General features: G+C 43.9%; 1 protein-coding gene across 1 annotated transcript in view; it reads right to left on the minus strand.

Moving 5' to 3' along the window:
• Positions 1 to 7,568: 7,568 nt before the first annotated feature.
• The window catches only part of LOC147448498 (FACT complex subunit SSRP1-like), a 72,713-nt gene continuing 63,674 nt past the window's right edge, over positions 7,569 to 16,607 (minus strand). The window contains exons 12-16 of the mRNA XM_086521082.1: positions 9,170 to 9,332; positions 8,618 to 8,713; positions 8,358 to 8,531; positions 8,034 to 8,112; positions 7,569 to 7,953 (exon numbers count right to left, since the gene is read on the minus strand). Coding sequence (XP_086377208.1) covers positions 7,829 to 7,953; positions 8,034 to 8,112; positions 8,358 to 8,531; positions 8,618 to 8,713; positions 9,170 to 9,332 — 637 coding nt within the window. The 3' untranslated portion in view covers positions 7,569 to 7,828. The remainder of the gene's footprint in view (positions 7,954 to 8,033; positions 8,113 to 8,357; positions 8,532 to 8,617; positions 8,714 to 9,169; positions 9,333 to 16,607) is intronic.

Raw genomic sequence — 16,607 nt, forward strand, 5'->3', positions numbered from 1 at the left:
TGGGTTGAACCAATCTCCTCGTGCTTGGTATGAGAAAGCTGACACTCATTTGGTGAAACGAGGCTTTCATAACAGTCCAACAGAAAGCACATTGTATGTAAAGCGTGAGGATGATGTACTTCTCATTGTGGTTCTTTATGTTGATGATTTGATGATCACTGGTCCGAATGAGATACATATTGCTGAATTTAAGGCTGATTTGAATGCTACTTTCAAGATGAAAGATTTGGGGCTGTTGCATCATTACTTGGGTATACAATTTAAGCAGTGTGATGGTGGTATTGCCTTGTGTCAAAAAAGTTACATAGAGACATTGCTATGTAAGTTTGGACTTGAGGATTGCAAACCTATTGCCACTCCCATGGAAACAGGTTTGAAGTTGAGTCTACATGATGCTGGCGATCCTGTTGATGTCACTCTTTACCAAACTGTTGTTGGCTGCCTCATTTATGTATGCGACACGAGGCCGAATATTCAGTTTGCAGTCTCACAGGTCAGCAGATTTATGCATAGCCCAGAGTCTAAGCATTGGCAGGCTGTCAAGAGGATTTTCCGCTACCTTAGTGGCACTTTACATCTTGGCTTGTTTTATCCCAAGGGGGGATCATTGCCGCCACACTTACATGCTTTTTCGGACTCAGATTGGGCTGGTTGTTTTGACACGCGAGTGTCCACATGTGGTTTTTGTTTCATGCTTGGCAGTTCATGTATATCATGGTTGAGCAAGAAGCAACCTACTGTGGCCACTTCGAGTTGTGAGGTTGAGTACAGGGCAGTCTTCACAGCTACGGTTGAGTGTCTATGGCTCAGACGCCTTATGGCTGATTTGGGTGTTGGACAGGACATTGGCAACAATATCTACACTGACAGTCAGAGCGCATTGGCAGTTGCGAGGAACCCAGTTTCTAATGCTCGCACAAAGCACATTGAGGTGCATTACCACTATGTCGGCGAGAGGCTCTCAGCAGGAGAGATCAGCTTGGCTTATGTGCCAACACAGGACAACCTTGCAGATCTTTTCACAAAGGCATTGTCTCGTGAGAATCTTGAAGCTTTCCGCAAAGCTTTGGGCTTACTGCCCTTTGTGGACTGATCATGTCCTTAGGGCATGGCACTTCCCTTTACTCATGTGCCTGCTCTCGTTCACCGCATCACTCCAAGGGGGATTTGTTACCATATACATTTGGTAGTGATGTGTGTGAACACACTAGGACAGCCGGGGCATTTTTTCCCTCTTTAGGAGGTTTTTTCCCCCGTGCATTGTCTATACGCCCATCACTCTAGGGCTATCTATCTTTCTATTGCACACTAAGTAACACAATCTCTATTGTGTGCCTTGAGCTTCCTTCGTCTTCTCCAAGATGTGTGTGTTTCTCTGCAACCCTAATTCCAACATAGACATGTTCAACCATAGCCAGAAATTGCTTGAAGCACATAAACACTTTGGACTTAGCTTTAAGCAGATATACTCATGCCTTCCTGGAGTAATCATCAATGAAAGTCATGAAGTAAAGGTAATTGCCCAAGGACGGAGTTTGCATGGGCCCACAAACACCACTATGCACAAGTTGCAGCCTACATGTAGCCCTAACTGAACCATCCTTTAGAAACTTCGAACACTGAATCTTACCCAAAATACAGCCTTCACAAACATGCTTCACAGGTGCTTCAAGAGGCGGCAAAGAAGTCATCGACAAGCTTTTACTATAGTCTAGCGGCAGTCGTAGTCTACTGTAGGATCTATCCTGGAGCTTTGTGACCCTCTAGCACTAGGTGCATGCTCAAGCAGGTCACAGTTGCATACCCTCACTAGCACAATTAAGTCACTTAAGCATATAGGCATACAAACAGTTACTTGAGTCATTTATTAATAAGTGACTTTGACATGAGATTTATTAAAATTAGGTAGGAAAAATGGCTAAAAGACCGAAGTAGTATCAACAACAAGCTCTTCTCAGCAATACTCAGCAGCCCTCAACATTTTCAGCCAGTCTTAACGTTTTGCCTCAACCTCTCCCACCATCATTTTTCAGCCATAAGCACCCTGAATTCAACGATCAACCCTTGCGGATCAGCAACCTTTTTAGATCAGCCAATAGGACCGGCGTTTTTAGTTTTTAAGCCATCGTCGTCCTCGACGATAGTAGATTAGCCCAAAGCCGCTGCCTCCTCCTCGTCATTGTCATCTTGTTACCACTTTTTCTTTAAGCAGCAATAAAGGCATGTTCAATTCCACACTGTTTAGCCCTGTTGTTTCTTGAAAGTGAGACAACAATGTGTATAATGCATCAAACTTGACAACTTAAGGTTTCCTTGGGTCATAAGTCTCCAAGTACTAGCAAAAGTCTTTTAAGAATCTAGCAAATCATCAAGAACAAGCTGCACAAGGGAGCTTTCAAAAATGACATCACGTGCAGAAATAAGTTTGCTCATTAATATCCTTGATACCCCGCAAGGGAAGTGTCCATTTCATCTTCCTGATGCATAATCTTTAACACCGGCTCTTTACGTAGCAATGGAATTTTCGCCTCATTGCAACTTGCATAAAGACCAGCCAGAATATCCCAAGCCTGTTTTGCAGATTTAGCTGAACGAATGTGAGGAGTAATAGTGCGCCTTCATAGATAACACAATCAATGCATGATCCTTTTCATCTCTAACATCCCAACGAGTCTGCTCAGCTATAGGAAAAATAGCTCTAGCAACAGCAATCATGTCACCAAAACCTGCAACATCCTCAACTTCACATGTATGTACATCAATACCCTGCACAAGATTCTAAACAACCTTTGACACAAGAACATGTTGCATCATGTAAGCCCACATTGGGTAATTGTCCATGTCCAATCTATCCTCAGCAACAAACATCTTGAACACATCTATGTTGTTGTCAGCCATGGCGAATGTCTGTACCTGATGTGAAAATTGCCCAAAAAGAGGAGAAATGAAGCAATTTTAACACGTGCTATATAGCACAATCCAAAGAAGAATGTATGAGACTTATTATGCAAAAATTGGTACTGATCAAAATTCTGCACAAAATAATAGAATTGCTTGCACAACACTATCTGTAGTGGAAACAGAGGCCGAAATGAGCTCGAATGGAAAATCTAAGCATACCGACCTCTATGGGATTAACCAAAGAATTTCTTGACTTGTTGACGCTCACCAATGCTCATTGAAATCTGAGAAAGTGGCATGTGCTGGCGACTAAGCCCGGGAAGATGCAACCTGCTCTGATACCAATTGTTGAAAATAGGGTTGCAGGGAAACGCACACAGCTTGGAGAAGATGAAGGAAGCTCAAGGCACAGAACAGAGAGTAGAATTACTTAGTGTGCAATGGAGAGATAAGTTAGCCCTAGAGTGATGGTGTATATACAATGCACGAGGGGAAAAACCTACTAGTGAGGAAAAAAATACCTCGACGGTCCTAAGTGTGTTCACACACATCACTACCACATATGTATGGTAACATTCATGAAGGCTTTGGGCTTTGGTCCCCTGTATGACACACCCTAGGAGCAAAAATCTCTTCAAAAATTCTCTTTGACAATAAAATTGTGCAAGCCTCCAAAGCCAAAAGGTCAATCAAACAAGGTTGCCCTCTAGCCCCTCTCTGCTTTGCAATAGGCTCTCGTCCCCTAGCTACCATGCTCGAAACAAGGGCTCAGAAAGGAGACAATGAAGGCCTCTTTATCCTAGATAGCAAACTGTTGAGCGTGTGGCCTATGGAGGATGCCATCGTGGGCAGTCCATGGCAGCGAGAGAGTGCAAAAGGGAGAGGAGATGAACGAGAGAAGAGCGAGAGAGAGAGAGAGAGAGAGAGAGAGAGAGAGAGAGAGAGAGAGAGATAGAGAGAGAGAGCGACTCAGCTTGAACAAAATTGCATGCACTGCTATTGTTATTGATCATTGTATATAAGCCTTACAAAGTATATAAAGCTACCAAAAGCCATGCAAACTTAACTTGCAACTGAGTCTCTACTGCATGCCTATAAGAGGCTTTTCCCACGGGCTCACCGACAAGGGCTTGAACCCAACAATCCCCCCCTCAAGCCTGAACTAGACAGACCACTCTCATGATACCTCGAGTTTTTGGTATACTCGTCAACCCTGAGTTTTAGGTTTTCTCACAACCAAGGATTTTTGGTTTATCCATAACCTGGTGCTATGTTTGTAACCCCCCCTTGAACAAATAGGGTGTAGTTCAAAAATTAGCTACCAAAAATGGAGTTTTTGGTTCACTGCCAGACTTTGGGTTTAAGGTGTACCCAGTAACCTCATGAGAAGAAGTAAAAAATAGGCTGAGAACTGACAAAAATTGGGAGGTCTTACCATTTATAGATGGTAGTGTCTATATCCCGTACAAGTTTTGATGTGATGATAACCGACAAGCATGACAATAATTGACAACAAGGCTTTGACTAAAATGAGTATGATTGTTTTGACAATAGACTAAAGAGGACAAATCTATGACACTAAAGGTGGAAAAAATAGTTATGAAACCTTGTATTGCAATCTCAAAGAAGATCTTCATGTGTAGCATTAGTTGCCTTATTGCTAGAGCTTGTATATACTTGAATCTTTTCCATGTCGAACAGTGGTGTAAGAAGCCCTTTGTTAGGCCGCCCGCACCGCCAATTGCATTTGAAGTGCTTGATTTAGCCAATCGGTTTTCCTTTGTTCTTGCATGCATTTTGACATGATGTTGCAAGTTAGAGACTAAAACTTTGAGCATCTCAAGATGCTGCCCTATACCAAGCGTTGTGATAGCTTTTTGATATGTCATCACTTGCATAGCACTCCAAACAACACCGTTTTGAAAATCTTAAAGTCGTAGGCTTGTAGTGTTCTGAAATACATACAAAATCACTTTTGCTATCTATGCCTCAGAGCTGCATAAACACCATTGTGAACCTGCTTCACAATCTTGACCAGTCTTTGGGTGGCAGGAAGACCTTCTAGGGCAAGGCATCTTCGACGTTCTAGTAAAAGGTATCCTTTGTGTGAATAACCCCTTAAGCAGAGCAAATAAGTGGTCACCTTGATATTGTGGAAATTCAAACAAAACACAAACGCTGTAATTGCAGCAGTGCGCAGACGACAGCACCGCAAGCGAGTTACTTCTACATAGCCAGTAGAGGCCAAACGGGGTGACTGTCTGGTGTCATGAGTTTTTTCTTTAGGCCCGAGTGAAGCTGACGATGGTGGTTGTGATAAGATACGTGCAGGTCGAGGTCAACGAGCTCTGCGTCCTTTCAACAAGCAACAAGTCCTGCACCTTATCGTCTCGAGCCGAGGCCGCCAAGAGCACAAACCTTTGACGCTCTGATACCAACTATTGAGCTTGTGGCCTATGGAGCATGCCATCGTAGGCAATCCATGGCAGCGAGAGAGTGCAAAAGGGAGAGGAGATGAACGAGAGAGAGAGAGAGAGAGAGAGAGAGAGAGAGAGAGCGACTCAGCTTGAACAAAATTGCACGCACTGCTATTGTTATTCATCATTGTATATAAGCCTTACAAAGTATATAAAGCTACAAAAAGTCATGCAAACTTAACTTGCATCTGAGTCTCTACTACATGCCTATAAGAGGCTTTTCCACGAGCTGACCGACAAGGACTTGAACCCAACACAAACAACTCCTCGCCAAACTTTTGGATGATGATTTTTTGTTGTTCCTCAAAGCCACTCCTCAAATAAAAAAAGACCTTGGAGATAATTCAAATGTTTTTCATAGCCTCACGCTCTAAATGCAACATTCAGCACTCAAGGCTAAACTCCTTATTAAAGAGTGATTCATTTTTCTCGTCTAATTGCTCAAGAGAAATTCTCTAAAGAAACATACCGTAGGCATCTCTGACAAACAAAAGTTTTAATGCATCATGGACAAAATTAGGAGCAAGATGAGAAGATGGAAGTATGTGCTTCTTCCCTTTTGATAACAGGGTGAAGATAGCCGATTCTTTCATAATTCCATAACTCTTTCAGAAAACGACCAAATGCAATTAAAAAGAGTTCTTGGAACCTATGAAAACAAATTTATGGAAAAATGGTATGATGACAATGGAGAAAATGGAAGTGAAACTAGACCTGAGCAAGGCAGAATTGGGATACTCGACTCAACAATACATGAAGAAGCACAATGTGTCAAGTACTAGCAAACCAAGATCGAGCGTGGGGCATTATAACACCAGATAGGATAGACAAGATAAAGCTCTTCTCCAACAGGGGCCCATGAAAAGAAGTAGGAGCTCACTATAAACTACTTGCACCACTATGAACAAATGTGAAGCTAGGAAACAATGCAAGCAAGCTAATATGTAAATGCAACAAATCATCAGCAGTACTAGAATGGGGAGACATAACCAGATACCTCAAGAACTCCATCACCACCCACTAGTCCCCTTAGCTCTCTAAAGTTGGTGGTGATTCACAAGGACCCTTCTATGCCAAAAACTACAAAGGTTTGATACATCTAACTCAACTATGGGATAGTCGCAACCTAAGCATTATAACCCCAACGAAAATGACAAGATATTGGTCAATAGAGTGGTTGAAGATCCGAGTAATGTTCTATCACTTGTCTGAGGCAAAATTTGACTAGAAAGTCTAGGATTGGCTCAAAAACAAGAATTTTGCTCTACCACAAACAAGAACATACACCAAGCTTATTTACAAACCAAATTGGCTCTCTCCACTTAACAATGGAAGCTATTGTGGCCAAAGTCAAAGTGAACAATAGTTGTAAATAACATTTAGGATCCTCCATGGCCTAGCATAATGAAATTCCTGCTTTGGAATATGTTATGGGAGGCAAAATACCAACTGGGATCAAGGTAAAAGCCAAAGGAATAGGCACATATATATCCTCGAGATGTGAAGTGGCAATTGAAGAGCCGTCAAAAAATGAAGAAATTAGGAGCTTCAATCATATAAGGACTCTCAATTGTATCTCTCTCTAGAACTATTAAACCATGGCACAAACAATAACAATTGCGTTCCCTTTCCATAATTCAATGATGACACAAGCTATCCACTATGATCATTAGAAATTTTGGCTAAAGAGATGGCATAACTCCCTTTTGGGATTAGTAAACTTTAACTCCTTATCAATGAGCTTGAGACATGCTCAAAATTCAGATTATTATCAATTGAAGGATGCACTTTTGAGTGATTTGGGTTTAATTCGTAAAAAAGCGACGGCTCAACCTTTATAAAGGAAAACTATTTCTTATTACCAAGACATGAAGATTGGGCCTTGAGCCTTTTGTAAGAAGGGTGTGGGCTCATAGGTTTATAGTAAAAAAAACAAACTATGATAAATTGTCACAAACAGTTTTAACTTAGTTCCATCAATTGATAAGTTTCTTGTCTATGTCATTCCCTTGATACAAGAGAAAAAAAAAAAGACATTGCACCACTTCTATAATGATTGGCACCTAATCTGCTGCAATTTTTTACTGGGTGTGTGCTTGCTTGTCACGCTGCCACGACCCCCAAGCCAAAAAACAAGAGGCCGATTTGCACCTATTTCATTAACACTTCTCAGAGGAGTGAAAATTGATGCCACCTTCAATACACCTTTTCTTCTGAATCACTTCTTAAAGGTCCTTGGCAGATTGAAGGACTTTACCCAAACAATGCACTACTTTACATCACTCATTTCTGGCAGCCTGTCTCCCTAAAATATGCACTAAAATTAAAGCACTATACAAGCTGCATTGTAGATGGAGGATATATACAAGAAAGCTTTATACAAATCACTGATTTTCTGGCCCTAAAATTGAGAACAATATATGAGAGAGCATTCAAAGCATCTGAGAACCTTATTCAGACTCCTCTACTGACTCATTTCCACCAGTCTGTCCACCACTCTTGTACTCCGCCATCTCTTTCGTATACCTAGCCTTGTCTAATTTTGCACTATTCTCGTACGGTTCTTTTTCCTCCTCTGCACACATGCAACAACCGCTCAAGAACATTCTACACGACACCAATTCAAACCAAGTGCATAAGCAGAGTTGGCCCTACCTGACAGCTTTTTCCATCTCTCTCCAAGAACCTTTCCCACTTCCTTGAACGCTAATCCGGGGTTTGTCTTTTTTAACACCTGAAGCACAATCCAAAAGACAAGTCTAAGCGTTCTCTTTGTGTAAAACTTAAAAATATCTATGGGGTTTGGCCCCAGAGTTCATATCTTATTCCAAATCTTGGAAAGCATCAAAAGGCAAAGTGAACCATTTACACTTAGCTTCTCAATGACAAACTTACACTCCGAAAATTGCTCAATTGCTAGGTGAAACCCAACATGAAAACTCAGATCAACAATGAGATTTTACAGAATGGCCATCTCACCTCCCTTTCAGCTTGAGAGAAGTACATAAAACTCGACATGGCTCTCTTTGGTGCATTAGGGTCCTTTTTCCTTCTCTTCTTCTTGCCATCATCGTCACCATCTTCCCGTTTCTTCTTCCTAGCTGCTGCTGGCTTGGATGCAGCAGCTTCTTTTTGCTTTTCCTTTACAGGCTTCTAAAAGATATCAAAATAGGTTCATTAGACCCAGAAATCAACGCCCAAAAATACCCACTCCAACATCGAATGCCTTAAGAGCTTGCCTCCTCGTCCCCGCCTTCACTAGCATCAGAACCTTCTTCATCAGAATCATCTGAAGGAGAACCAGAATCGTCTTTCTCTGCCACAAAATCTTCATCCTGCAGTCAAGATGTTCAATACTAGAGAAACTCCATCCCATCAAGTGTCTTCAAAAGAAAATTCCTCCGTACATTCCTTCCTTTTGTATTTTTCAAAATCATATGACTCTATCTTGCAGATTTTCCAAATTGTTTACAGATAGGAACCAAATGTTAAATGATGTCAACGAATATCCTTGATCACAGTACTGTAAACATGATATGGTAGGTACCAAATACACTACAGACATAATCAACTTAATCTACATGCATGTGCAATTTGTATAAATGTACAGGTTCAGCCAAAATAAAGATAATAAACGGTGGCATGCATGTAAAGAAACGCAATGAATTATAAAGACTGCAAAGATGATGTATCAAGCACAATAGGAACACATGCCTATATAGATGCACAATAAGAGACAAACGCCACACAAGTTAAAACATGCGACTGTCAGCAGAGAAAAGAATGCACACCTCTTCATCACTGTCAAGTGCATTTCCAGCCCCACCGTCCCGAGCACTCTTGATTCGCTCGAGATGAGGATCAAGTGTCTCATCATCTGACCCCTCTAAAACAGCTGCAACTCCAGTAGGCCCTTGCATCTCTCCAAGATTCAGAATCTTTAAGTTCTTGGAGCTTCATGCAATAACAGAAAAATCCCTTATCAATAAGAAAGTGCATCAAGGTAGAGGAAAAGTTAAAAAATGTGCAAGAAGCTGGTGTTCAACCCTCAAGGGAAGATCAACGAAAAATGACACAGCTTATTCATTTTATTTTCTAGGAATAAGTCTCCTATCCTTGCAATTACCAGCGAGTAAACCTTTTAGAAAACAGGGATAACACCCTTACGTGTCGTTACAAGATGGTAAGGCCAGAAATTCAGAGACAAGGAATGCAAGGCACGTTTAGCTTGTAAGGCATCTCTGCTGTTTAGAGCAAAAATCAAGAAAGATGACGAAAGAGAGAGAGAGAGAGAGAGAGAGAGAGAGAGAGATTGTTTACGTTTATTAGAGGCGGAAGTCGGCCTATGAGACAAACCAAATGTACATATGTGTGTCCTCTGTCAATCGGTGAAAGGACAAAAGATACAAAAGGAAAAGCATATGTTTATTAGAGGCGGAAGTCGGCCTTTGAGACAAATCAAATGTACATATGTGTGTCCTTTGTCAATCGGTGAAAGGACAAAAGGTACAAAAGGAAAAGCATATAGTCCCTGGAAAGCTGAGGTACATGATTCATGACGCATGATAGAGCTCTAACACAAGGGGTGGAAATGCATATCTATATGCTCACAGTAATACAATCATGAGAGTGCATCAAACGAGCTGGCTCCATCTTATACCAAATTGGGCATGTAATACATGATACTGTATCATGAGAGAGAGAGAGAGAGAGAGAGAGAGAGAGAGAGAGTGAGAGAGAGAGAGAGAGAGAGAGAGAGGGAGAGAGAGAGAGAGAGAAATGAAATGAAATAAAATGTTATATTAACGTCTTCAAAAGGCCAGAGTGACCTATGAGACCAGAAAGTTACAATGTGGTGGATCTGATACAAAGTCAGAGTAACAAGATGACAAAAATGAAATGACAAATGTCAAGATAAAATACTACTATGGAATCCTAAACTGCTAGGTGTGAACTAAGCAGCTAGCTGGAATAGCTAGATCACAAGAGATCCAGCATTGGTCGCTGGCGGATCTCATCAATCTCCTCCATGGTCATTAGTCTGACCGGGCATCGTGCATGTCGAGCCAAAGTGATCCGAATCCTCTGATGCAGCCTCCGTCGATGCTGTGTAGTCCTCCGCAATCGTGGGCCTCTGGATCTCCCCAGCTCAGTCGCTCGGTCAATCAATGTGCCTCTGGTGTGAGGCGACGAGCTCTGTTGTGGTAGTAACTCCTCCGGGTGTCCAATGAAACAGCTCTAAAGAAATCTGTGATCTGTCTCTGAGACTGGCTAGCCTCTCCTCTCATCACGCTCTCTCTGTGTCTGCGTAGCTCGAGTAAAAACAAACCCAAGCATCTTTGATCCTCGGACTGCATGACTCTGGAGAATGGTCCAAAGCCCTCTCTGAACAAGCAATGGAAGCGGCCTCGTATCTCGTAGTAGACGGGGCAGTGGCATGTGTAGTGCATTTCATTTCAGTTCATTTCATCTCTTTCAGGCACATGGGTTCAGCATAGACAGATTGCCTCCCTTCCAGTACTCACTGGATGCACCCTCTCTGACTCTTACATAGTCCGAGATCACCAGGCTCATCTGCCAAGACTTGACTCAGCTAGACACCAGGAGGACATAGATACACCTAGCACAGGAGCTGGGCACGAAGATGGCTTTCTACAGAGAGCATCTCCTCCAGCTTACGGTTGATGGTTTTGTGACGAGGCCTAGATACATGGGCACCCACTTGTCTCATGGGATATGATGTGCTATCGGCCAGATCCGCACATCTTCACACCAACTGCGGATCGAGACTGGGAGATACAGCGGAGTACCAGCAAAGGCCAGGACTTGTCTCATGGGAAACGATGTGCTATCGGCCAGTCTCGATCCGCAGCTCGTGTGAAGATGTGCGTATCTGGCCAATAGCACATCGTATCCCATGAGACAAGTGAGTGTCCATGTATCTGGGCCTCATCACAAAACCATCCTCCGTAAGCTGGAGGATGTCTGGGCCTCGTCACAAAACCATCCTCCGTAAGCTGGAGGAGATGCTCTCTGTAGAAAGTCATCTTCGTGCCTAGCTCCTGTACTGGCTGTATCCATGTCCTCTTGGTGTCTAGCTGAGTCAAGTCCTGGCGAATGAGCCTGGTGATCTTGGACTGTCTAAGAGTCAGAGAGGGTGCATCCAGTGAGTACTGGAAAGGAAGCAATCTGTCTATGCTGAACCCATGCACCTGAAACCATGACGTCATCTCCCCATACCAGCATGTTGTATCTCCCTGCATGGCTAACTGTTGAGAGGACTCAAGTGCAAGGCGTGCATATCTGTCTCTGGGAAGTTCCCACATGCGGTGTATGAAGGAGACAGATCTGGTGAGCGCCTCAACCACCAGTGGGGAGGCAGCTAGCTCTGCTCGTATAATAGCAAGTGGTACTGAAGTCTTGGCCCTAATGAGCCACGAGATCATAAAGACCAGAGGCTTCTCCATGTCCCCCCATGCATCATTGCGGCCTGTCCTCTCGTGATGGTCCAATGAAGGTCCCCAAATCTCAGCTCCATAGAGCAATACAGAAGCCACCAGTGTCAAAGAGCCAGAGCTTCGTCCGAGGCTCCTGAAACTGAACCTATGAACACATCCTTTCCAATTTACCCAATGTTGCATGAGCTCTGGTCAATCTAGTCTTTGCTGCCCTCCTCAATGAAAATGCTGCCCACTAAAAACCACTCCAAGGTAAGTGTAAGCATCTGTATACTCCACCTTCTCCTGGCCGTATCTGAAGGCGGGCGCTGACCTCCTGATCCACTGTGGGGAGCTATTAAATACCATGACCTTGGTTTTACCAAGGTTGATGGACAAACCACTCTCTTGGGCAAACCTATGCAAAGCATCCAAGTGACATTGCATCCCCTCCGGAGAGTCAGAGATCAAAACAATATCATCAGCATATAGCAATAGTGGAATCCATGTCCCCGCCAGGTGTGCACCTCTATCACCATCTCCCTCAATGTATTCAAAAACCTCATCTACATACATACCAAATAGAGTAGGAGAGAGCGGGCAGCCCTGCTTCACCCCAATAGTGGAGTAAACCGGTGTGGATAGACCCTCTAGGGTGCGTACATGCCCCACTACTGACCTGTGTAATGCCATGAGCCCCCAAATGAGCTCTGTGGGTACTCCCATCTGCTGTAATCTGCGCATCAATCTCGCTCTGGGCACTCTGTCAAATGCTTTACAGAAATCCAAAAAGCTGCAATAGATCCGTCTCCCACGCGATCTGCCCTCCTCAATGATGGCTCTGAGTGGAGAGAGAGAGAGAGAGAGAGAGAGAGAGAGAGAGAGAGAGAGAGAGAGAGAGAGAGAGAGAAATGAAATGAAATGAAATGTTATATTAACGTCTTCAAAAGGCCAGAATGACCTATGACACCAATCTGTTACAAAATGGTGAATCTAATACCATGTCTGGGTACTAATACTAGAACAAAGATACTACTACTAGAATCCATCCTCATCTGCACTCTGGATGTCGAGAGAGTATGGCTCGAATCCTCTGCTGTAGTCTCAGTCCATGCTGTGTAGCCCCTCTCCTCAATCAAGGCCATCTGGATCTTCGTAGCTCTAGTGCTCGGTCGATGAGAGTGCCAGTAGTGGTCGAATGAGTGTGGGCCGAGCTCTGCAGTGATGGCTGCTCCTCTGGCTGTCTTATATCTAGTGAAAAGAAATTTGTAATCTGTCTCTGTGATTGTCTCTCTCTCTCTCTCTCTCTCTCTCTCTCTCTCTCTCTCTCTCTCTCTCTCTCTCTCTCTCTCCCCGATAAAGTGTGTCTATATCTCTAGCTGGCATTAGCGGCTTATCCTGATGTCTGTTGGTATCCCTCTGAATCTACCAGTCTCAATCTCCAGCTGATGTGAGGATGTGCGTATCTGACCAATGGCACACCGCAAACCATGAAATATATGTGTGTCCATGTAGCTGGGTCGAATCATAGATGTCCACGTGGTATCCAGCTGGATCAAGTCCTGACGAATGAGTCTAGTAATCTCCACCAGTGTAAGAGACATCGAGGGTGCCTAAAGAGAGTACTGGAAAGGGGGCAATCTGGGGAGAGAGAGAGAGAGAGAGAGAGAGAGAGAGAGAGAGAGAGAGAGAGAGAGAGAAATGAAATGAAATGAAATGTAATATTAACGTCTTCAAAAGGCCAAAATGACCTATGAGACCAAAAGGTTACATGTGGTGAATCTAATACAAGGTCTGGGTACAGAAAGTACAAAGAACTGAAAAGAAAATAGTGGGTAGGGATGGGGTGCAAGCTGACACAAGGGGAATACAAAGGGTGAGTTGATACAATGGAGCTCTCTGACAGTCGAGGCATCATATACATATACATCAGTATCCAAAAGGCTATATAGATTCAATGTCCTCCAAGGTAGGCACTCTGTCAAGATGGCTCCTATGTCGCGCCAATATGGTATGGATCCTCTATCGCAGTCTGCATCGATGGCGAGAGGGCCCCCTCATTCGTGGGCGACGGGACCGCCCCAACTCTATCGCCCGATCAAGCAATATGCCTCTGGTGCCTCTGGTGTTGTTATGTTGTCGGGGCTGCTCGGACTCCTCTATCTGTGACTGAAAGAAATCTGTAATCTTCCGTTATTGCTGGATCTCTCTCATTGTGCCCCTCTTCAAGAGATCTTCTCTATGTTTGCGAATCGCTGGTAGGCATCTCTGATCCTGGTATCTCACGACTCTAGAAAGTGGCCCAAAACCCTCTCTGAATAGATAGTGAAAGCGGCCACACACACACACACACACAGAGAGAAATGAAATGAAATCAAATGTTCTATTAAACGTCTTCATAAGGAAAAAATGACTTATGAGACCAAACTGATACAATCTTGGTGGATCTAATACAATGTCTTGGTACAAAAATAAAATGAAGTAAAGCGAAAGACTAAACTCTTAACTGCTAGATGTGAACTGAGCAGCTAGCTGGAATTGCATAGGATATGAGTAGGAAGGTGAAAGTAGTGATTGGAGGCTAACACAACACAATGTGGGTGTGCGTGTGGAAATATAAGGGTGAGAGCTTATACAAAGCCTGATACAAGATGAGCAAGGTGTACAATCCTCAAAAGAGCTAAATCACATGAGATCCATCGTCGGTCACTGGCGGATCTCATCAATCTCCTCCATGGTCAGTAGTCTGACCGAGCGTCATGCATGTCGGGCCAAAGTGATCCGAATCCTCTGATGTAGCCTTCGTCGATGTTGTGTAGTCCTCCGCAATCGTGGGCGTCTCGATCTCCCTAGCTCGGTCACTCGATCGATCAACGTGCCTCTGGTGTGAGGAGAATGTGAGCTCTGTTGTGGTAGTTGCTCCTCCGGTTGCCCAGTGTCCGCTCTAAAGAAGTCTCTGATCCGTCTCTGAGACTAGCTAGCCTCTCCTCTCACTAGGCTCTCTTTGTCTGCGCAACTCGAGCATAAACAAACCCAGCAACTCTGGTCCTCATACCCCATGACTCTAGAGAGTGGTCCAAAGCCCTCTCTGAACAAGCAGTGAAAGTGGCCTCGTATCTCATAGTAAACTGGGCAATGGCATGTGTAGTGCAACTCTGTCTCCGGCTCCATGTGACATATGGAACATGTCCTGGCCTCTACTAGTACTCCATTGTATCTACCAATCTCAACAATCCAAAGCTGGTGTCAAGATGTGCGTATCTGGCCAATAGCACATCGTATCCCATGAGATAAGTGGGTGTCCATGTATCTAAGCCTTGTCACAAAACCATCCTCAGTAAGTTGGAGAAGATGCTCTCTATAGAAAGCCGTCTTCGTGCCCAACTATTGTGCCGGCTGTATCCAAGTCCTCCTAATATCTAGCTGAGTTACGTCCTGGCATATAAGCCTGGTGATCTCGGACTACGTAAGAGTCACAGAGGGTGCATCCAATGAGTACTGGCAGGGGGGCAATCTGTCCATGCTGAACCCATCTCCCCATACCAGCATGTTGTGTCTCCCTGCAAAGCTAACTGTCGAGAGGACTCAAGCGCTAGGCGGGCATATCTGTCTCTACAGAGGTCCCACAACCAGCCTACAAAGGAGACTGATCTGGTAAATGCCTCAACCATTAGTAAGGGGACAGCTAGCTCTGCTCGAATAATGTCATGTGGTACTTAAGCCTTCGCTCTAATAACCCACGAGATCATAGAGACTAGAGGCTTCTCCATGTCTCCGCATCCATCAGTGCAACCCGACCTCGCGTGATGGTCCAATGAAGGCCCCCCTATCTGAACTTCATAGAGCAATGCGGAAGCCACCAGAGTGTCAAAAAGCCACAGCTTCGTCCGAGGCTCTTGAAAAGGAATCTGTGACCACATCCTCTCCAATCCACCCAATGTTGCATGTGCTCTGGTCGGTCTAGTGTCTGCTGCTCTCCTCAATGGAAATGCCGGTCCACTAAAGACCACCCCAAGGTAGGTGTAAGCATCTTTCTACTCCACTATCTCATGGCCGTATGTGAATGTGGGTGTTAATCTCCCTGTCACAAAGTGATGACGTGGCGGACAGCAGAAACCCTAATGTTTTGCTGAAACCTAAAATTCCTACAAACCCTAAAATCGGCCAAAAAAACCCTAATTTGCAGCAAACCCTAATTTCAGGCTGAAACCCTAATTCCTGCTGGGGGTGCCACGTGGCAGCAGTAGTACGGATTTCCGCATTTTTCAACGAAATTTGCACTGGCAGCTTTTCTTGCTTTTTCTACGCAAATAGCAAGAGAAAGAAAGAGAGAAAAAGTCTTTTGCTTTCTTTTGGGACTCTCAGAGAGAGAGAGAGAAAGAGCAGATGCTTTTGCTTTCAGGGCTTTTGATTTTGAAGCTTTTGGGGCTCTACTTTTCAGCATCCCTTGTAACCTTTAAATAAGTGGTGAGGGCTTCACTTCTCAGAGCAAGAGTGAAAACCTAGCCACTCTCTTTTACTTTGATCTGATTAATATTAAAAGAACTACCGAAAGGGGCGCCAATCTTTGGGGCCAATATCTCTAGGCACAGAACTCCGCCGGGCCAGTGTAAATCTATTGTGATCTGTGACTTGTTTTGAAGTGGTTATTTGGTGCTGTCGCGGTTGATTCTTGACTTGGAGTGTCCAAGTCTGTTTCAGTGGTATCAGAGCACGGCCGATTTCTCTTCTACGAGAAATCCGATCCCCAATTTTTTTTTCCGCAGCACCTATGGCTTCACGCAAGGATCAG

This window comes from Adiantum capillus-veneris, chromosome 10, assembly GCF_014529385.1.
Source record: "Adiantum capillus-veneris isolate H3 chromosome 10, ASM1452938v2, whole genome shotgun sequence".
Taxonomy (NCBI): domain Eukaryota; kingdom Viridiplantae; phylum Streptophyta; class Polypodiopsida; order Polypodiales; family Pteridaceae; genus Adiantum; species Adiantum capillus-veneris.